At 44.1% G+C, this 23,204-nt stretch overlaps 1 protein-coding gene and 1 long non-coding RNA gene across 12 annotated transcripts in view; one reads left to right on the top strand and one right to left on the bottom strand.

Moving 5' to 3' along the window:
- The window catches only part of LOC140642701 (uncharacterized), a 37,347-nt gene extending 30,804 nt beyond the window's left edge, over positions 1-6,543 (top strand). For 2 of the 6 annotated variants that reach the window (XR_012039129.1, XR_012039127.1), the window contains exons 7-8: positions 3,288-3,345; positions 4,899-5,131. This is a non-coding gene — a long non-coding RNA (uncharacterized lncRNA). Of the gene's footprint in view, positions 1-3,287; positions 3,346-4,797; positions 5,132-5,244 lie in introns of those variants that run through there. The other 4 variants (XR_012039123.1, XR_012039121.1, XR_012039128.1 and 1 more) reach the window with 3 other exon arrangements.
- Positions 1-23,204, bottom strand: part of EFCAB6 (EF-hand calcium binding domain 6) — a 234,115-nt gene that overhangs the window by 91,735 nt on the left and 119,176 nt on the right. For all 6 annotated transcript variants that reach the window (XM_072843616.1, XM_072843612.1, XM_072843615.1 and 3 more), the window contains 2 exons: positions 20,920-21,093; positions 18,851-19,019 (listed from right to left, as the gene is read on the bottom strand). In XM_072843616.1, the coding sequence (XP_072699717.1) occupies positions 18,851-19,019; positions 20,920-21,093 (343 nt within the window). The remainder of the gene's footprint in view (positions 1-18,850; positions 19,020-20,919; positions 21,094-23,204) is intronic.

The following is a 23,204-nucleotide window of genomic DNA, read 5'->3' as shown; positions in this document are numbered from 1 at the left end:
TTGGAAGCCGGGTGGAAAGGGAAGGGAATGTAGCCATGTGGTGTCGCCTATAGGGACTCGGTGGAGAGCAGGGCTAGAGTCCAAGGCTATCCCAAAGGCCTGCCTGGGGACCTGTGCAGGCAAGTGCTGGCTGGGAATGCTGACAGCTCCATGCCGTCTGCACACACACCCTGTCCCAGCTCTGTGGCAGAGCCTGGCCCAGTGCGGGACGGCATGAGTGTTTCGATGGAAAGCTGCGGCCCACGCAGAAGCACCCAAGTGGCAGCAGGGGGACTCCAAAATGGATAGATTGGTTGCTTTCTTTGAAAAATAACTTTATATTTTGAAAACAATTACACATGAATTATTCATTGCAAATTCCTCCTGCTCGGTCCTTTCATAAAAACATATGCAATGGATAGTAAGGAAATGTCTGTAGGCAAATGTCTCACAGCCTGCAGGCTTGTGAAGCACCAGGGAGGCTGGGCATGCCGTAAGCAGCCGGCCCAGAGGTTGCAGGATGCAATCCCTTATGGGCACAGAGAATCACACAGGACGCAAAACCCAGAGGGTGTGATGGCTAGAAGAGGCACTATGCACTTTACCAACACATGTCTCTAGAGCTTCCCCTTGCACACTCTCATTTCTAAGATGAACACAACAGCAAATCAACTAGATTTATCATGACCCTTGGAGACAGTTTACCATACAACGTAAACCTAAACCGCAGCATTAATAAAGCAGATTTCAAAATGTTTAACCATTCAAGTCAAGTCCTTTCGTCTCTTTAAAGAGGCATTTCCCTAAGAAAGTTCCTCCAAGAGTGACAGTCCGTGGCCTAGAATAATTTGATTCACAAAATTGTCACTTCCGCCATCCCTGGGATGTCCCTTAGATTGCAGACTGCTTCTCCCACACGATGCCACATCGTTCCGTGGAAATACTGCTGGCTCTCTTGGTGAAGACAGGCATTCTCAAGTGGTGCCCACAACAAGAAGTTGGGTGACTGACTCTGTCTTTCCAAGCCCAGCCACTGCAGAGCATCTGAGGAGAGAAACATCCACCAGTCTCTGTGTGAAGAATATTTGTTTGCTATGCCTCTTTGCATCTCCTTTTTGATGGTTGCTCTGGGGATTATAATATAGACCCCTACCTATTCACAGGCTATTTAGAGTTCATATTGAACCACCTCACATAAAATGAAGAACTCTTGCAACCATATAGGCCTTACTCTGCCACCTGTCCACTAAGCTACAGTTGGCCTTTGTTCTAGATCTACATAGATTATAAGCCCAAGCAATGTTACAATGCTTGCTTTAAGCACTCATATGCATTTTAAAAGATTTTTCCATTTATTTATTTGAGAGAGAGAGGGAGAGAGAGAGAGAGAGCGCCACACAGAGGGAGAGGAGAAGCAGACTCCCCACTGAGCAGGGAGCCTGATGTTAGCTCAATCCCAGGACCCTGAAATCACGACCTGAGCCAAAGGCAGATACTTAACTGACTAAGCCACCCAGGTGGCCTTCATATACATTTTATAATTACAAAAAATAATAATAATAATAATAGTCGGGATCCCTGGGTGGCTCAGCGGTTTTGCACCTGCCTTTGGCCCAGGGCGCGATCCTGGGGTCCCGGGATTGGGTCCCGCGTCGGGCTCCCCGCGTGGAGTCTGCTTCTCCCTCTGCCTGTGTCTCTGCCTCTCTCTCTCTGTCTATCATAAATAAATAAAAATAAATCTTTTTAAAAAATAATAGTCTTCTATATGTAATTGGATATATACCATTTCCAGTGTTTCTTATTCCTTCTTGGTCATCTGAGCCCCACCCAGACTCAAACTCATTCATCCTGAAGAGCCTCCTTCAGCATTACTTACAGCAAGTATCTGCTTGCGTGTTCCACCTGACAGTGGCTCAGGTGTGAGAGTTCAAGCTGGCAACCATCTCAAGCAGAGTCCCAGCACTGACAGCCTAATGACAAGGGCCAGAGCTGGTCTCACAGCCACTTCTCAGGAAGCCCACTCCTTCCTGACACCAGGTGGTGATGGAAACTTCACAGGTGTCATAGAGAAAGAGACCGTGGCTAAAGTTCTACTAGGTGCTGGCCGCTGTACCCAGTGATTTCCATACATTATCTTAAACTTCACAGTGCTCCTCGACAAAGCTATGACATATTCCGTCTTACAAATAAGGAGATCAAAGTTTAGGCAGAAGGCTCAATAAACCAACTATTTCCTGGAGACACAGCTGTTGAGTGGCAGAGCAAAGGTGTGGACACATGCCAGCTGGACACTGTGGGACAGCATTGTCTTGTGACTCAGCATGGGGAGGGGAGTCTGATAGCATAGCTGCCACTTTACCTCTTACCCATGAGGAACCCAGAGCCCAGGGCTACATGGGAGTAGTATGCAGACACTCCAGTGACTCAGGTATGGGCTACTGCCCAGAGATGCTTGGTGGCCAGTGACAACAAATCAGCACTAGTGACTGAGTCTGAATTCACAGTTGTAGCTCTAGAAATAACAGGCACAGCCGCAGGCTGGGAAGTGTGTCACTCCCCATTCAAATGACACAGCCTGGGCAGCCTACATAGGACTGGGTTTGGGTGTTCCTGAGCCTTTATGTACCACATGTTTGGAAACTCCATGAGCCAGCTTATGCACGACAAAGCCCAGTGGCTGACAAGAAAACAAACATTTATTCTCACACTTGTGGGTATGCAGGTCAAGGGCAGTTTGGCAGATGTAAGATGGGTTTCGCTAGGTATTCCTGATGCAGGCTGTGGGTTGACTGGGCTTGGCGTCAGGCTGCAGGTTGGGTTTAGGCCTGTTACATGTGCATTCCTTCTGGGGATCAGACTAAAGGGATGAGAGCTGTCTGGGAAAGCTCTTCTACCAGCAGGTCTCTGGGGCATAAGGCCACCCTAGAGCACACAGCAGATCTAAGGCTGCTGCTCAGGTCACATCTACCACATACCATGTCAGAGAAAGCCACACACACGACCAAGCTCAACATCCCTGCCCACTGAGATGGTGAACAACAGAGGAGCTGGGGTGAAGAGGGGATCATGGCAGGTATATGAGCTCTGAGGGCCTTTCCAACTCTTTGCATCTATGAAAGTCCATACATTTGGTGACAGTGCTGTGACCACCAGAAACCTACCATGATCATAATCCGACCACACCTCAAATCTAGAAATTTCTAGTCTATAGGCTAGATCTGTCTGGTCCACCTGACCTAACTCCACCTCATCCCCCAGCGATGGTACTGCCCTAACATTTTCAAAACCAATCCTTTCTCCAACCTTAGCGCCCAACTCTGGACCTTCGGGACAGAGGAATGCCTTGTCAACAGTGATCACCAAGTGGTAAGACAGTAGTTTTTCTTTTCTTTTTTGCTGCAAGCATGATGATGACAATCATGATTTGGTTCAGACTTTTAAAAATACATTATCCTTGTAGAACCCAACAAGACTAAAATTGTGTTCCGATCGCTCAGAAGGACAAAATGCTGAACCAAAATTAACCTTCAAAAATTGTGAAATGAGACAGCCTCAGTCTGAGAATATAAGACACAGTGATTTGACAGCTTTTCAGGGTCAAGCAGAATTCCAGGTGTAACGAGTAAATCGACCAGATGCGTAATTTTAGAGGCAAATATCCAGAACCTGCTCATTCTTGCATACATGTGTAAAACCTTAGTGTTCCATGAGCAGATGAGTAACGGATTGTGATGACTGAAGATAAGGGCAGATGAGCCATTCCTCCTTCAGACGGGGCTATTCTCAAGTCCCAGGGTCAGATCTGTGGTCCAAAGGGCAAGTGGACACAAGTTGTGAGTCCCAGAGCTGAGAGCCAAGTAGAGTGCAGCAGGAGAAAGGGACACTGAATGGCCACACTCCCCTGTGGAATGACAGGCTCTCTGCTCTTGTCTTCTGCACATTCTGTTACGTTCTCTCTTCCTGATTTCAAAAGCAGATACGTTTTTAATAAGTTTAGTGGAAGTCCAACTGTGATCCTAATAATGCATTTAGGGAGATCCTAATAATGCAAATGGATAAAGTTCATATGGACAAATATAAACACGGCCTCAGAATAGCCAAAAAAAATGTAAAAAGGGAGAAAAATGAGGAAAGATCAGTTTCGCTAAAAAATAAAAGCAAAACCCCACCACATTGCATCGATATGGAAAAGATGTATAGATCAGTGTAACAAGGTGGAAATTTCCAGACTTAGACCCAAGTATAATGAGAATTTCACAAATGATAATCCAGCGGGAAAATATAAAAGACCCCCATCTTACACCATATACAAAAACTAATTCCATATGGATTAAGCATTTTATTAAAAAAATAAAACAGTAAAAATTCTCGCAAGAAAGTTCAGGAGATTGTCTGTAAAATATGAAAGAGTGGCCTGGGGGCTCGAGGCATGACACTTTATTAACCAAGGCTACAAACCCAGAATCTATTTTTAAAAAAAGAAAATAAAGAAGACAGGAAAGAAGACAAATATACTTGGTTGTACAAAACTTAAAACATTTTAATGGAAAAGATATAAAACAAAAAGATGAATGATAGATTTGAAAATATCTTTGTAGTGCAGTAGACAAAGTGTTGATCAATTAATTAATTCAACAGATTTTTTTGGACACCTATATACCAAGTACTGTTGAAGGCAGTAGGGATACAAGAGTGAACCCAAAGACCAGGCCCTATTGGAAGAGTTTACACATTGTACTGAGTTGAATTATGTCCCCCCAGAAGATGTGCAGACATCCTAACTCAGGTTCTTGTGCATGTGACCTTTAATGGGAACAGGGTCTCTGCAGATGTGATCAAGCTAAGATGAGGTGTACTGGATTAGGGAGAGCCCTCAACCCAATGAATGCAATCCTTCTAAGAGGAAACTGTGGACTTAGACACACAGAGAGGAGGCACCAAGTAGAGACACAGAGACACCAAAGGAAGATGTCAGATATTGGATTAATGGCAGCTACAAAGCCAAGGAATGTCAAGGACTGCCAGCAACCATCAGAAGCTGGAGGAGTAAAGGAAAGGAAGGATCCTCCACTACAACTATGGCTGCTGATACCTTGACTTCAGACTTGTGGCTTCTCTCTGTGAGAGAATAAATTTCTGTTGTGTCAAGCTATCTAGTTTGTGGTAATTTGTTACAAATCCCTAGGAAACTAATGCATATATGTGTGCTCATTTAGTTCTAATAACAATTCTATGATGTAGCTACTACTATGATTTCCATTTTAGGGATAAGGAAACTGAGGTCCAGAGAGGCTTGCCCAAGGTCATGTAAGTATTAAATAACAGAGCTGTGATTTCAGGTCTGGTGGCCTGGCTCCAGAGTTTACATTTTAAACCAAAACACTATCATGCTTTTCAAAACTGATTGAGTTCATTCAAAAAGTATTTATTGAGCACTTAAGTGCTGGCCCCTGTTTCAGATGCTGGAGATGGGGCAGAGAATGCAAAAGACACAGACAACTGCCCCCGTTGACCCCACATCTCAGTGAGGGAGATGGGGCTATGGGGAAGCAGTGCCCTCAGGAGAGAACCAGGCTGGAGCCTGTCAAATGGGAAAGTATCAAAGAAGAGCCATAGAAGCTGGGAGGGCAGAGGCTGGGGTCTAATTAAGAGAGATACAGCACTTTACAGGGAGAAAGTTCCAGGGGTAGGAATCCAGAGGATGGGGAAAAACTGGGAACTCAAAGCTTCTTAAGAGCACAGGATAAAAAATGATATCTATAATAAACATTTCTTAAATGTGGACAAGAGGGCAAAGGATGTAAATAGGTCACTCACAGGAAAACAAATCCTAATAGCAAAAACATTATACATTTACAAGTAGTCAGGGAATAAATACAAATTAAAGTTAAACTGAGCTATTACTTTAAAACTACCAGACCAGCAAAAATTTAAAAGAGCTATCATGCCTATTGCTAACAGGGGTTGGAAAAAAAGATACTCTATTACATAGCTATCAGAAATAATAAATGCTATAGTGTGGTCTTAAAAAGCAAACAGGGGCATCTGGGTGGCTCAGTCAATTGAGTGTCCTACTCTTGATTTCGGCTCAGGTCATGATCTTGGGGTTGTGAGTGGAGCCCTGCATGTGGTTCCATGCTTAGTAGGGGGTCTGCAGGAGATTCTCTCTCCCTCTGCCCCTCCCACATGATCTCTCTCTCCCCCAACCCTTCTCAAATCAATCAATCAATCAATCAATCAATCAATTAATCATTTTTTTAAAAGGCAAATAGACAACATGTATTTATATGTATTATGTCAGACCAAGCAGTCCTACTCCTGGGATTTTATTCTATAGAAATAAACACATTAGCATGTTAAAGAAAGATAGTTTAAAGAGATTTTAAAAAGGAAAAGAGGGGACACGTGGGTGGCTCAGTGGTTGAGCATCTGCCTTCGGCTCGGATCATGATCCCAGGGTCCTGGGATTGAGTCCCACATTGGGCTCCCTGAAGGGAGCCTGCTTCTCCCTCTGCCTGTGTCTCTGCCTCTCTGCCTGTGTCTCTCATGAATAAATAAATAAAATCTTAAAAAAAAAAAGGAAAAGAGAAGTGAATGCTCATCAAAAATGGAATGACTGATGTTCTGTGTGTTGGAACAACTTTCCTTACAGTAGGTCTATGCTTCCAGTGAGAACAGAAAATCCAGATAAAATATAGCAAAACATCTCTTTGAAGTACAGAAAGCTGCTGAGGCAACTAGGATTCAAAGGGACAATAATCTGAGAGGAGGGGGAGCCCTCAGAACTCTCCCTCATGCATTGTGGGGGCAGGGCAAGAGGCTTAGGCTGGGGCTGGTGGTCCAGGCAGTCAGTCACTACCAGCAGGTGGAGAAGCAAACAGAACTTGTGATGAGTTCATGGAACCTGACAACAAAACCAGAGACTTAAATAGATGATTCATGAGAAGGGAAAGCAAAGAACTGAACCCAACACTGCCTGTTATCCCCTCAAGATGTTTGCTGAGTTTGGAAGCTGTGCAAGGCAGAAGACTAAGAATCAAGGCAGAAAGTCTCTAAAAGAAAGATGGGATTTTGTTTGTCACCTTGTGGTCCCGAGAAAACAAAGGTTGAAGTTCAGGATTTCTCAGGAGCAAGGGCTCAGAGAATAACCCAACTTCTCTTATAAACTTTAGAGGCTATATTAGGAATAGGAGGTTAAAAAAACCCCAAGCAAATGGAGCCTTGAGAAACTGCAATCCAGCCTCAAATCAACTCAGTCCCTAACTAGGTTAAGGTCATCAGTCCCCACTCTATCTGATCAGCAGGGAAAGGGAGCCACTATCTAGAGCTTCTCTACTTTCTTAACACAATATCTCATCTTTAATAAGAATCTGTCTGCCATTCCAAAAGACAGGGCCATGTGACCCAAAATCAAGGGGATAAAAGGACAATAGAGGAAAATCTACAGATGACCCAGATTCTGGAGTTAGCAGGAAAAAAAATGAATTTTTAAAGGAGATATAAATATGTTTAAGAAAATACAGGTATATGTTGAGACAACAGAAGAAAAGACACAAATATGGAATGTATTAAAAATAACCAAATGTAAATCCCACAACTGAAAAAAATACTAAAATTAAGAACTATATGAATAAAATTAACCACAGATTAGAAAAAGTAGAACACAGAATCAACGAACTGGAAGACAGGTCAGTCAATGGAAAATTCTGGGACTGAAGCCCTGAAAGAAAAATAGTGAACAGGTCTAACATACATATCTGGAGGCCAAGAAAGACAGACAGAACAGGACCTAACAAAGAAAAGAGACAAGAGCTGGGAATTTTTATTAAACACATCAACCTACAGATTCAAGATCTGCAAACCCCAGCAGAATGCAAACAAAGAAAGCCACACCTTAACACATATAGAAAGCTGCTAAAATCCAAAGACCAAAAGAAAAAAACCTAAAAACTGCTAGAGAAAGAAAAAGACACAATCCACTTAAATGTGCAACATAAGACTGATGGTTTATTTATCCACACACCTGATAGAAGCCAGAAGACAATGGAATGATATCTTAAAAATGCCAGAAGAGAGTAATCGCCAACCTAAAATGCTATTATTCCCAGCTAAAATATCTTTAAAAAGACTGAACTTCTGCATCCAGATTTAACATGTGAAGAGTTTGAAAGTTATCACTTCCATTGTTACAACAAGAAAAAGTCTGAACATACTGAAAATCAGTAACTTTTTAGAGCCATCAGAGAAATCTGATATCTGGAAGACAGGTGAATACATACAATCACAGCCAAGATCAGCTAACCTGGAACAGAAGCCATTAGAGCCACAAACTGGTAGGAACATGTAAGTGGTAATTTTGGCAAACTGCTGGAGGGTGAGCAAGGATTAGCCTAAGACTCAGAAACTCATGGGGAACCAGTCTTTGGAGGTGGCCATATTTTCACAGATTTTACCACTAGGCCTTCTACCAGGTTCTCAAGGTGAGCCTGCCAAGAAGAATCCCCTTATGTGTCAGGAAAATTAAACCCCAAGGAAATAAAAATAAGTAAGTAAAGTAGAAGAAAAGAAATGAGATAAGACCAGAAATGACTGAAATAGAATATGGACAAACAATTGAGACAATCAATGAAAACACAGCTTGTTTTATAAAAAGGATCAATAAAAGTGATAAACCATCAGCTAAACTATTCAATAAACAAGAGAAAAGATTTTAAAAATTTACCAAAATCAGTAGTAGAAAAGGAAACCCTATTAATGATCATACAGACATTTAAAGGATAATGAGGCATGAGTGGATACTGATATAAACAAGTGAATCAATTGATACATGGGATAGAAGATACAAATCTCCCATGCAGAAGAATTCCAAATAATTTATGTAGATATTCTCCCTTAAAGAGGTGGAGCATAATAGGTTCCCATTCCTTTACTGTGGGCTATGCATAGTGACTTCTCCCCAAAGAGCACAGAATGCAAAGAGAGAGAGAAAAAAGAGTAAGTCTACAGTGGAAAAGAATGAAAGCTCAGCCAGGTGACCAAGGTCAATATCAACAGTAATCAGCCATGTTGATGGCATATCCCCTGATAGAATGCAATGAGAAGGGGTACTTTACCTCTGGTCTTCCTTCCAAAACATTACTTTGGTCTAATCATGAGAAAAGTATCAGGCAAATCCCAACAGAGGACATTCTTCAAAATAGTTGGCCAGTAATCTTCACAAATGCCAAGGTCAGTCAAAAACAAGGGAAGTCTGAGAAAGGAACTGTCAGAGCCAAGAGGAGCTAAGGAGATGTGACAATTAAATGTAAGGTGGGGTCCTGGAGAGAAAAAGGATGTGAGGTAAAAACTAAGGAAAACAGTGTAAACCATGAAAACTCAGCAAGATAGCTGTCAGTACTCTTGCATTAGCAGAAGGACAAAAGGGAAGTCTTTAAAATAAAAATGAGCGTAGGTGCTAGCACAAAAATGTAAGATGGAAAGAATAAGAGCAGCATACACACGTAGACACATATGGCAGCTTATTTACTATAATAATGGTAATAATAATAGTGTCTTGTTTAACCTACATGTATAATTTAAATGCACAACAACAATAACACAAAAGATAGGGGTAAGTGAAATTAAAGCATTTTTAAAATTTAGCATTTTAAATCTAACCCTGTTAGGGAAGTAGTCAACATAATAATCTGTGTTTAACTACAAACTATAAGACAAGGATGCATGTTGTAATCACTAGTGTAGCCTCTATACCAGTGGCAGAAGAATGTTCTCACTGACAAGCTAACAGAAGGGCAAATGGATTAATAGAAATAGTAGGATATTCTAAAGAAAGGCAAGAAGACCCATGAAAAAGCTGGGTCAAATAGAAAAAAATATTAACATGAGAGATATAAAACCAACAATATTAGTCATTAAATACTCCAAATAGAAGACTGACTGTCACAACCTAACCTTCTAAAATATCAGCTATATTCTGCCTATAAGACACTAACTTGAAATATAAGCACCCAGAAAGTTTGAAGTGAAAGGACAGAAAAGCAGACACTATGCAAACAGGAATCAAAAGCTGAAGTAACTATGTTATTATGAGACAAAAATAGGCTGGAAGGCAAGTAGCATTACTCTGTATCAAGAGTCATGTCATAATGATAAAGGAGATAATTCACAGGAAGTTGCAGCAATTCTAAATCTATGTGCACCCAATAATTTAGCTTCAAAGTGAAAAAAGCAACAATCAACTGAATAAAGAAGGATCTTCACTAGACAAATTCACAATCAGATGGAAGAGTTCAACACACTTCTCTCAATAGCTAATGGAGTGAGCAGGCTTAAATTTGATAAGGATACAGAAGTTCCAAAAAAACACAATTAATGAAATCAATCTAATTGACATACTTAAGAAAACTGAAGGACCACGGTGAAGTATGCATTATTTTCATGGGCTCATGGAACATTTACCAAAATTGTTTATATGTCAGGTCATAATCCAAGCCTCAATATATTTCACAAGATAGGTTGAAGTCATTTAGACTTTAGAATTTACTCTCTGTTCACAATGGAATCTATTTTAACATCAATAATAAAAGTGAATTAGAAAATACCAACTGTGTGGAAATTAAACATTACACTTTTTAAATAAACCACTGGAAAAAAGAAATCACAAGGGAAATTATAACATATTTTAAACTGAATGACAATGAGTGATATACCAAAATTTGTAGATATGGCTAAGCCTGTACCTAGAGGGCAACGTGTAGCCATCGAGTCATACACGAGAGAAATAAAGGCTAAAGAGCAACAATCTAACATTTTATCTCAGGAAATTTGAAAAAAAAAAAAAAAAAGCAAATTAAATCCTGATCAAGTAGAAGGAAAACAATCATTGAGGTAACAGCAGAAATACACAAATGTAAAACAAATATAAGAGAAAAAAATAAAGTTATTACTTGGGAAAGACTAATAAAACTGGCAGACTTCAACTGGTTCAGGATAGGATGGAGTAATTCCTGGTGTGCTAACATTCCGGTTGAAAACAACTATAAGATAAAATGAAGGCATGGGAGAGCCAAGGAAGCCATGAGGTCTGAGAGATGGAAGTTCCAGGTGAGAAGGACTCTTCACGGGGGATCTGAAGCTATGCAATTGTGTCTTCCCTGAAAGAGCTGATGATTCTGGGAGTGGAACTGAGGCTGAGAAGCAGGGTTGGGCCAGGCAGGGGCCCACTTAGCAGAGCTCTCACTAGGTTGGTGGTGGTGCTGGAGTGGCTACACTGGAGACTCGGACTGGTTCTCCCCTTCCAGACTAGCACTGACCTCGAGAACTGAATGCAAGTCCCCACACTGTGGTACTTAGGAGACAAAGGCCATCCAGGAAGAAAAGCCCTGAGAACTCAAGGAAACATGGAGGCCCTCGAAGTGTGGTTGATTGACACCAAAGGTCTGCAGCTGCTCCTGCCCTGGAAGATGTAGCCAGTTGGGGCACAGCCAGAGGCTGCGAGAGTCTAGTTTTGGCCTCTGGCAGAGGGTGATGGCCAGAAGATGGAGAAATACAGACTTCTAATGGTTGCGTTGGCACATGGTCCAACAAAAATGAACATGTGAGGGACCTGGAACACAGGGCTGGTCACCCCTTAAAACATGAGCACCACTGGGAAACTAAAAACCAGATCTACTCATCTGGTCCCCACCACCAGTCCTCAAAAGAGCACTTCATCTGTTTCTCCCTAAGTGTTTCTTGCCGGAGTCATGAGCAACCCCCCCACCTCCAGCAAATATAGAGAGCTGGTACCCCATGTGCTGAATCTGATGGGGTCTCAGAGCTAGCGTGGAGAACTCCTCTTTTTTACCTACAGTAGTCAAAATGCAACATGACCTCAAAACCCTTTAGCAGCAAATGTGGGGAGATGACCCCATGAAGATCTCCTGCTCTCGGGGTCTTGGATTCTATGTGAATGTACCTGCATCTCTTATTACAAAAGTTTCTGTTTGTCCTTTTTTAAACTTTTTAAAACTGAAGTATGATCGACATACAGCATCCTAATAGTTTCAAGTACACATCACAGTGATTTGATGTTTTTTTATACATTATGAAATGATCCTCACGTTAAGTCTAGTTACCATCTGTCACCACACAAAGCTGTGACAGTATTATTGACTATATTCCCCATGCTGTACATTTACATCCCCAGGACTTAACATATTTTATAACTGGAGGTGTGCAGCTCTTCATCCTCTTGCCTTATGTCACCCCCCCCCGACCCCCCTCCCAGGCCTCTCCACCTCTGGAAACCCAGTTTCCTGTATCCATGAGTCTCTTTCTGCTTTGTTTTGTTTGTTCCTTTGTTTTGTTTTTTAGATTCCATAGGCGAATGAAATCATATAGTACTTGTCTTTCGCTGACTTATTTCACTTAGCCTAACATCCTTGAGATCCATCCATGTTGTTGAAAATGGCAAGAATTCAGTTTGTCCCTGTTATGGTTCCCTCATTTTTTTTCTTTTTCCCCTCACAAAGGTGACCACAACACACAATAAAAAGTTTTTAAATACTTGTTTTACTTACCAGAATTGTATGCTCCCAATAGAAGTTTTAAAACCAGATGGAAAATATTTACTACTCGACTGTAAAAAAACTCAAATTCTCCTTGAGTCACCATAGTCACTTAATTTGTTTGATTAACCACACCCAAGGCCTATGAGATGCTCAGTGGTGTTTATGGGCTTGGTTTATATCCTAGTCCCTGACCCCCAAGGGGGAAGGGCTGTGTGATTAGGAAGTGATGGTCAAGGGTGGGAGGGAGCTGATTTCTGGACATGGGAGTCTGACCAGCCCCCAAAGGGCATGGGGTGCTCTGCTGGGAGGAGGAAGGAAAGGTCACCTCCTCCCAGGTAAGGCAGGTGTGAAGCAAAGAGCCACGGGCATCAAGAATCTAGGGCGCTGGGTTGGGCTGTTACAGACTCTTGCTTCACTAATATGCGTCTCAGGGGCTCTGTATGTTTGCTGAGGAGCTCTGCAGCCCCATGTCTCTCTCTAGGGGCCTCAGCTGGGACTCCAGGGATGAGACTAAGGATAACAGTGAACTGAACAATGTACAGTGTATTTACTGAGGATAAAGAACAGTTTACCATCAGGAACAGCCAATGACAGGCAACTGGAATGTAAAGCTGCCCTCAGATTTCTGATGGATGGACTAGCTCAATTAGTCTAATTACACAATTAGACTAATCTTGACTTCTGTGTCCTTGGATGTTTTGTCATTTTATATTCCCTGTGGGTCACTGGCCCCAAGCAATGAAACTTCTGCTTTCTCCACGTCCCCATGTGGTTTAGTCCTGTACCAAGTATGGAACAGGCATCCTCAAACTGTTTACTGAGAGAGAGGATGGCAGGGACTTACAGCTGCCTGCCTGATGTATACTCCCTCCTTCCCCCCTACGAACAGAGAGCTTTGCTTTTTATAAAGGTAGTTATGTACCCAGCAAAAAAATAAAAAATAAAAATTTTTTTTAAAAAATCACCCTTTTCTCTCTATAAAATCTCTATGTAACAGAGCCTGGTCAATAAAATGAAGCTGCTGAGAGAAGCTTCCAACAAAGCCTTTAAAAAAAGAAAGACTTGTCTGGCTCAAGCCTTTTGCCTACACCTTTCCCCTTCTTTATGCCTGGAACATGTGTGTGATGGCTAGTCCCAGCAGCTGCATTCCAAGCATGAGAATGAGGCTGAATGAAAAAGTTAGCAGCGGCCTGGGCCTCTGCAGACACTGTAGAGCTGCCTCAATGGCCCTGCACAGACCACGTCTGGACTCCTTATCATGAGAGAGAAAAACAGTCACCTCTCTTATGTAAGACACGGCTTTGGGGCTTTGCGGTTAACTCAGCATGTGTGAGAGAGGAAGACAAGAAGGAAGAAGCATCTAGAGGAGGAATCTAGAGTCTCCATCACTCTGAAATTCAAAAACGGTCTTCCTGCATCATCACCAGTTCTTGACTTGTCATTTAAATAAAACGACACATTATAAACTATGCAAAAGTCGTAGGCCATGGGGTATAGTGGCCAGAGCAAGCAATGAACCAGGGGAGGGGACATTTCCTGGGAGAAAGAATATGCCTTCAGGGTTGTTATGAGAGATGATTTAATGTCGGATGCAACATACCCAGACCCGGGCTAGTGCCATTCCAGAAAGAGCAGTCCCTCGGCCTCTTCCCGATAGGAATGACACATTTAACCAAGGAAAGTACACTGAGTCCATTAAAAGCCCGACAGCTCTGCCTCTGGCAGGACTGGTGGCTCAGTGTGCTGTGGCTGGTCACCTCACACTCTCCAGAAACTCTGATACCTTTTACATTAAAGAGAGGGAAAAAAAGGCGGGGGTGGGGGCAGATCATTAGTAAACAAATCTGTATAGCAGACAAAATCTTCCTGATCATGGTGGTGAAAACTAGTAACAGTGTTCCCAGCAATGACAATGCGGAGACCCACTGGATTTGGTGACCCACGAGTTCCCACCCGGCTCCAGACCCTATTACAGCTCTCCCTCATTGACCCTGTACAGCCAGCCACCTTCTGCCCCCGCCACAGGTCAGGCAATGGCTGGTGAGGATAAATATTTAGCACTTCCAGTTTAGAGTACAAGGTATCTGGGCCAATGGTAAGCGCTGCCGACACTCAAATTATGAACAACTCCAGGCATGCATAATTGGGCAAGCAGGTATATGTGGCCGAGAGCCTCATTCCCAGTTCCTCTGGGACGAAACTCAGCGACCACTGCACCACTAATTGGCCTGAGACAGATTCGGGGAAGACAAGGGCAAGAACACTGCATATCCACGACCAAATGATAGGGAGAAGTTAAAGGACATTGTTATTAAAATTAATGTCCTCCTCTCAAAATTCTGAGGCCAGATACAATCTCAGAGCTGCCATCAATTACACCCAGGTAGCCAGTACTGCAACCCAGCTGGTGCATATTACACCCAGCAAGCCCACATTACACCTGGCCAGCCCATATTATACCCAGCGAGCCCATATTATACCCGGCCAGCCCATATTATACCCAGCCAGTCCACATTACACCCAGGTAGCCCATATTATACCCAGCTAGCCCACATTACACCCAGCCAGTCTGTCTTACATCCAGCAAGGGTCTGAGGTTAAGAGACTGACGTGGATCCCAATCCAAGGGCCTGAGTGGCTTACTAGCTGAACAACACTGAGCCACTATCCTAAGCCTTGGCCTCCTCATTTGTGAAGTGGGCATAGTATCACGTACGCCCCACAGGGCTTCTGCGGGGATTAGAAACAATACACGTGAACCAAGGTCCATAGAGCCAGAGGCCACAGGGACCCGATCACTGGCGTGGCGGCTGTGGTGATGAGTACTTTCATCACCGCCGTTTTCCCAGGGACAGTTGTCGTCATCATCACAGTACTGTAACCACACTTACACAGTTGTCATTCGTCACTTATACTTAAAGATCGCAGAGAATTCAATTCCAAAGGCTTCATCGCCACCGAAGTTCGACATTCCCAAACCTTCAATATCTGGGTGCCCTGCATTATGTCTAATTTGAATTCGTGTTTCTTTCTACGGCGTAAGATTTTGATTTCTCTAGCTCGACCTCACTGGTCCAAGAGGCACCCTGATCTATAAACAACCTCTTCAATTAACAGTGAAGTTTATATTTACATAATGCTTTGAAGTTATCAGCTTATGAAGTTCAAAACCAGGTTCCCAGTGGACTGTTTAAAATCATCCCAGAGTTGTTGATCTTTGGGCTAAGAGGTTGGTCACAATAGCATGTTTCCCAAAGCTTAAAGCCAATAAATCCCTGGGGGAGGGAACCAGTCAACAATCTGCCTAATTGAGTTCAGAGCGAATTGGTGATTGACACAACAGCAACTTTTCTCCCTGCACGTTGGTCCTGTCCTTTCATGGCTTCACCGTTCCTTTCCTCTCACATGGGCACGTCTTCAGGAGGCAGGGAAGTCTGTAGGAGGCCAGGAGACTAGAGGGAGGGGGGAGAGGTATGCAGGCGCCGCCAGGAAGCAAGCAGCAGGACAACCGTGCAAGTAGCTGCCCCTCAGGGTCAGCTAGAACGCAGAGCAAGTCAGGGGCAGGGAGGGGACGAGGGTGGGCTCGCGAATTGCCACGGACGGGTGTGGGAACCAGCCTCATGCCTGGGAATCCCGACGGGCTTCTGTACCTGCCTCCCTCAGTTCCCAGGTGGCACCCATTCTGGGCTCTACTAGGGATTCTAGTTACTCTTCAAATTCATCCATTCATTCAGCCAATGTTGGGCCCTGCCTTGTGCCAGGCACCTGGGATGCATCACTATCCAAAAGAGAGAGATGTCCACCTTTGGAGCACGTTTTATTGGAAGAAGTCAAGCAACAGCAGAATGAAGAAATGAAAGGAAGGATTCTAAGCACAACATGCGTGGCAGCAGGTGATAACACCGAGAAAGAAAATGGGGGTAAAGAAGATCGAGGTGGGAGAGCAGGTTATATCTGCCCTGGGAATGTCAGTGACACCTCGAAGTGCAGGTGGACAAAGGCTTGGAGAAGGTGAAGGGGACAGTCATGCAGCTATCAGAGGGATGCCCTCCAGGCGGAGGGGACAGCCAGTGCCAGGTGGTGTGAGGCAGGGCAGGAGGCTGGTGTGGCTGGAGCGAGGTGAGCAGTGGGGAGGGTGGTAAGAGTGGAAGTCAAAGACACAATGAGGGGCTGGGTAGTGTGCTGGACCCTCTAGGTCCTGTGGGGACTCTGGTTTGTATTCTCACGAGGTGGGGGGCCATGAGAGGGTTCTGAGCAGGAGAGGCCCCCTCTACAGACCTGTTGGGGAGGAGGACTCTGGCTGCTGGGTTGAACAGACCCTGTGGCAGGAAAGGGCAGGTGCGGGGAGGCCAATGGGGTGGTGATGGCTGGAAGTGGCAGAGATGGGACAGCAGTCACTGTGTCCTGGGGAGACTTTCAAGGGGCTTTGTTGATGCACTGGGGGTGGCTATGACAGGAAGGGGAGAGTCCAGGAAGACCCCAGAGTGGAGCCCCGAGTGACTGGGAAAGGGCTCCTCTTGAGAACGGAAGGGCTGCTGGCAGACTGGCCTTGGTGGCAATACACCTTCTCCGGACGCCTCAGGGAAGAAGTCAAGTGAGCAGGTAGGCACCTGAGACTGCAGTTTTAGGAGGACGGTCTGGGATGTGAAGCAGAGATGCCAACAGGAGAGCCAGTGGCTTAGCGATGGCAGAGAAGCCCTAGGATGAAAGAATCTGCGGCTGAGCTTACAGACTTGTGCTCAGGTGAGCAGAGGTAAGCAGCGGTCCTTGCAGTCTGTGGTCTGGGGTACTAGTCCCTGCTTTGCCACCACCTCCTGCCCTTCCCTAAGATAACCCTCGAAAAATCAGTGGCAGCCTAATGGATTCTTTTTTTTTTTTTTTTTTTTAGATTTTATTTATTTATTCATGAGAGACACAGAGACTGAGGCAGAGGCACAGGCAGAGGGAGAAGCAGGCTCTAGGCAGGGAGCCCGACGTGGGACTTGATCCCGGGTCTCCAGGATCACGCCCTAGACCGAAGGCAGTGCCAAACCGCTGGGCCACCGGGGCTGCCCAGCTTAGTGGATTCTTGATCTCCTGGGAACCTATGAACTGACTCTGTGAATTAAGATCATTGACTGAACCATGCTTGTTCAAGACAGCTGGGCATGAGGGGTCAGGACTGGCTGGTGCCAGGGGACTTGGGGGCAAAAGAGTCTAGGACAAGGTGCCCTGGGAGTGTCAGGTGATTCACACCCACTTACCACCACCCACCCTGCTGAAATGGGTCACTGGAGATGTCAATAACTGACCATCAGCCACCCAGTACCCCAAACCAAAGATCCAGGAGCCGCTCCTTACCCATTTTCCTCTTTCTTGTCTGTTATCCCTTATTCCCAAATATTTCCTGAATCTGTCCTCCTCACCATGCCCTGTGTGCCCTCCACATCCCCCAGTCTGGGCTTGGGGGGGCGGGAGGTCTGGGCTGGGTTGGTAGCTACCCAATCCCATCCCTGTGCGTACACAGCCCTGCTCTCTCCTCCAACCAGCCTCAGGGACGCTGCCAACTTGGAGATAAAATAAGTACAGAGCCTATTGCAGCGCCTGGCACGGGGGCAGGCACTAGATAAATAGTAGCTACTAATATAATTATTCTCTTCTTGGAAATATATTTCATTTCATTCTTCTAAATTTGTGCACACAGACACTGCTATGTATTAGCTGAAATGCTTTCCTTAAAAATAGCTGAAGATGATTAGCTAGAGGGGTCGTAACAGGAATTTTAAGCAATCACTTAAATTAATTCCTTGAGAAGTCTATGCAGAACCCTTCAAGCGGAGTCCTTTCTGGCACAACCTCCTAGTTCCCATCAGCACTCCAAGCTTCCCGTTTTTACTGCCAGATTCTTTTTTCACTTTCTCGAGGAGCAAACCACAGCCCTGTTATCACAGCCTCATTGGGACTCCTCACCATTGGGGAAGGGGCCGGAGCAGCTTTGCTGCCCATCCCAGTTCTGCCCCAGGTGTACTTGAGGCGCCAAGCCTGGGGCCAGGTACTCCCAGCCAGCCTGCCAAACCCCACATCCACCAACACTCTGTCTAGACAAAGCTTAAATGCCAACAACTGGTCACATCCATACCAAAAGTACTCTCCGAAGAAAGTTGCCAAAGATGTTTTTGGCCAAAAGAATCCTTTTACATTGTTGGAAGATGCCTCGAAATGGGTCCACTTTGCCTGGAAGGGAATAAACCCTTGCTGAAAATATACTGCCCGTCCTTGAAAGCCTGACCTTCTCCAGGAGTGAAAGAAATAGAGAAATACACGGACACCCATTCTCCTACCTTCTTGAAGTCACGCACATGAATTTTGCCAGTGAGCTCCTTGCTATAGTCAAGAAAGAATTTTTTGAATGCTGGGTCCCGCTGCTGAATACAGTTTTTTAGTTTTTCGATCACTTCATCCTTCGTCATTTTCTTGGTCGAGGTGCTTCTGTCCTCCACGGGCTTGGTTCTAAAATCACAATCAAGCATTTAGATCCAGCAGAGTGCTTCCTAGAGACCTCGCCCAATTTCGATCGGACCCAGGACAACAAGGAGGTCCACCGGCCCCTTTCTCCCAAACCAGGAAACAGATGCACAGCTAGATGGCATGACTTGAGAACCTTTCACTTGCCTGTGTTCCAGAAAGGCCCACAGCACTGCATCCATCAGGTGAAAGCTCCTCCTGTCGTGCTGGTGGGGCCACAGGCCAGGACAGGGAGCTTCAAGGTTGTGGATATGGTCATCCCTGTGCTAAGCCCTCCAACTGAGTTGATGCTGGCTGAACAGGCGTGTGACTGGGCAGACAAGGTGGGGAAAATAAGTATCTGTGTGAACTGGGAACATAAAAAGCCAGAGCCCATTACCAAGCTTTAAATGAAATGGGCTGTTTTGTGGTAACTAGGCCAAAGAAGTCATCGAACATTCATGGGAAGGAAGGGAAGTTCCCAATTATTCCAAGTTGATTTATCCAGTCAACCGGATTTAGACAATCTAGATTTTATGTGATGTGCTATGTGTATGAGAGAGATGGAGTGTGATGATGAATAATTATTTCTTCAGCTCTCTCGGAGTCTCTGGGACCCCACCGGAGTGGGAGGAGGAGAGCCCGAGTGACAATCGTGGAGAAAGGACTTCTCTCCTGCTGCTTCCACCTGCAGCTTTCAAGAGCTCCACAGGAATGCCCACATTTTAGAATAAGCCTAATTGCCATTACTTTTTCCACTGGTTTTAGGAGGCAGACGCATCTCATCACAGAATATTTAACCTTTCTCTTAAAATACCATCCCTCTGCCCATTTATAAAGCAGCTACCACTGAAATGCCCAGATATTCAAATTTCATTACCATAGCATTAAAATATTCCCACTGCTCGATACTTAAGAATTTTTTTAAAGGGAAATGACAGAGTGAAGTCGGCTGAATAGGTCTACATTTTACCTTTCTTCGTGGATTTATTATAAGCTATGAACCGGCAAGTTAAAATAATATCTTTTCATTAGACTAAACCTATATTTTTCAAAATGAGGACAGGCTAGAATATTCATCAGCCCAATGTTTAACAGATTTGCTAAGCATGTTTTATTGTTACAATTCAATTTGGTGATCATTTGAATAATTCTATCATTCATGTCAGAAAATGTTAACTGGTTTAATGGGGATGTTTTGCCATAAATATTAAATGGTGGTGAGGAGCCTAAGTTTCTGGAAAAGAACAAATGTGAACCCAGGCATGTAATGGTTGAATGGCAGACAGGTTCTCTGGGATCCAAAGACCCTGGGTTTTCTTTTTAAAATTTTTTATTTAAATTCAATTTAGTTAATATGTAGTGTACTGTAAGCTTCAGAGATAGTTCAGTGATTCATCAGTTGTATATAACACCCAGTGCTCATTAAGTGCCCTCCTTTAAGGCCCATCACTCAGTTACACCCCGCCCCCCTGCCTCCACCTCCCCTCCAGCAACCCTCGGTTTGTTTCCTAGAGTTAAGAGTCTCTTATGGTTTAGTTCCCTCTCTGTTTTTATCTTATTTTTTCCTTCCCTTCCCCTCTGTTCACCTGTTTTATTTCTTGAAGGTCCTGGGTTCTTAACCCAGGATGGCCACCAAGTTTGTGAATAACCTGAGGCCAGTCCTTAGACCTCTCAGACCTCAGTGCTTTCATTTCCAGAATCAGCAGGCCACATAATAATCCCAAAGATATCTGCTTGCTCTCAACTCCCCTGGCCCTAACCGCTGTATTTATATTTTGCCATATTTCCTCATTTCAATAATAAAATATTAAAACACTCATTTAGTCAACAAATATTTACTAACCACCTCTCCCACAAAAGGCATGGTGGTTTCCATATGCGTTTGCATTTCGTTTTGTTTTACCTTTCAGAAAGATCCAACTTCCGCTGTTCCTCTCTTTGAAAATGGTCACTCAATAGCTGATCCTTTGGAGTAATAACCGGAGAGGGGGGTGGTGGGCCACTCATCCCCATGGATGCCAAAAATTTCTTATAAAGGATTCTTCCTGAAGCAATATCCTGAAACCTACTACAGAGTCTGGAATTTAAAAACAATTCGAATACACCCATTAGGTTGGCTAAAATGAAAAGGAATGACCCTACCAAGTGCTGACAAGGATGTGAGTACATACAGCTCTCTCTCACTGCTGGTGAGGCACAGAACAGTGCAACCACTCTGGAAGACACCTAGACTGTACACCTTGAATATACACTCACCCAGAGGAACCAGCCCTTCTACCCCTGGGCATCTATCCAAGACAAATAAAGATGGAACACTGGAAACCACCCAAATGCCCACCAAATGCTCCACAAGATGTACTAATGAATGGAATAGTACTTAGCAATGAAAAGAAACCAGTTGTGCATTCAGGGAACAACCGGAATGAATCTCAAACTCGTTACGCTTGGGGAACAGAGCCTGACAAAAGAGAACATCTTGCATGCTTTCATTTATATAAACCACTAGAAAATGCAGTTATCTGCAATGACAGATGCAGGCCAGTGGTTACTAGAGCTGCGGAAGAGATGAACTGCAGGAGGACACAAGGATGCTTGAGGTGGGGGTGGGAGGGATGAAAATATTTGCTATCTTGATTGATAACTTGCAGTGGTTTCATGGATATATATACATGATGGAGATGCTCAAACTATTTTTTAAAGATGTACATGAAGGGGTGCCTGGGTGGCTCAGTTAGGTGGCCGATTCTCGATTTTGGCTCAGGTCATGATCTCAGGGCCTGGGATCGAGTTGGGCTCTACAGTCAGCGGGGAGTCTGTTTGGGATTCTCTCTCTCTCCCTTTGCCCCTCCCCCAGCTCAGGTGTGTATATGCATGTGCGCGTGCGCTCTCTCTCTCAAATAAATAAATGTATGCAGTTTATAGTTTATAGGAATACTGTAATAAAGATACGGCACATGTAAAAAGAATAAATTTTCTGAAATTGCAAGTTCTGGGATGGAATTGTGGAAATACCTATACTGGAACTTTGGCACATTGCAAGTATTTTAGAAAACTGTAGGAAACTACTAACAGGACAAGAACTACTTTTTTCCTTTTCAATATTTTGTTTGTTAGTATTTTTCTAATCATAAAAGTTGTACACACCCATCATAGCACACTTGGTAAAGCCTGGGGACCAAAATAAAATGCCACATATTTGTTAGAACCCATATGGCAGCAGAGCATGTAGCTGTGGGTGTGGGCCTGGAATCGGCCTCCCGGGGCCGGAATATCAGCTCTGGGCCTCACAGCCCTACGAGTGAAGGCAGCGTTCACGAGGTGTGGTCTGCAGCTGCTCCTGGAACTTCGGGAGGCCCAAACCATTCTCATATGGACACGAGGAAGTCTTTTGCCTTTTCTACCCTGCACCTCTGGAGCACAGTGGGTTTTTCGGAGGCCTCATAGCATGTGACCAGAGGGAAAGCGTGCACAGACAAGTTGTATTCTCTAACGTTTTCTAAGACTGTGGAAATGTTTCAGGTACAAACGAGGAGCTGGAGTGAGTTTTCAGAGATTAGCTCAGTTTCTTTGCAGCCCTTCACTAGCTCACGACCAGCTACCTTTGGTTGCACCTGTTATAATTTCTGTAACCTCCTTATCATCCAAATAAGTCATTATTTTGAAACTCCAATGTTTTGTCTGAGCCTACAGGGAAACATAACAAGAAAGTACACATTCATTTTTGTTTTCTGCAATAACATTTTTAACATCTCACTTTTAATTTCTAAGGCAGCCTTGTCCCCAATAATTTTTAAGCCTATTAAAGGATTGAGAATCACCAGCTGGCACATCATCCTTTCTCTGCTTTAGTTTCCTTGTCTATAAAATGCACCCACCTCAGAGGATCACTATAAAGTAAGAGGATCCATAGAAAGCTCCTAGCTCTGGGACTGGCTGTATGTACACAAGCTCCATAAACTGCAGATGTAATAATCACAGTACGATTATCACGATGCTGCTTCCCACACAGCCAGGGGCAGTTCTGGAAATACTAGCCATTGATATCATTGCTTCAGGAAGTATTTATGCTGCAGGTACTAAGCACGGTGCTGAGTAGTATGGCTACGACTGTGAACAGACTACATACACAACCCCCGCTCCAGGGAGCCAAGTGGTTGTGAGAGTGTGCATTCAGAACCGAGGGAATGG

The sequence above is a fragment of the Canis lupus genome, chromosome 11 (assembly GCF_048164855.1).
Source record: "Canis lupus baileyi chromosome 11, mCanLup2.hap1, whole genome shotgun sequence".
Taxonomy (NCBI): Eukaryota; Metazoa; Chordata; class Mammalia; order Carnivora; family Canidae; genus Canis; species Canis lupus.
The sequence above is the reverse complement of the archived record's forward strand: the minus strand, read 5'-3'. Positions and strand labels throughout refer to the sequence as shown.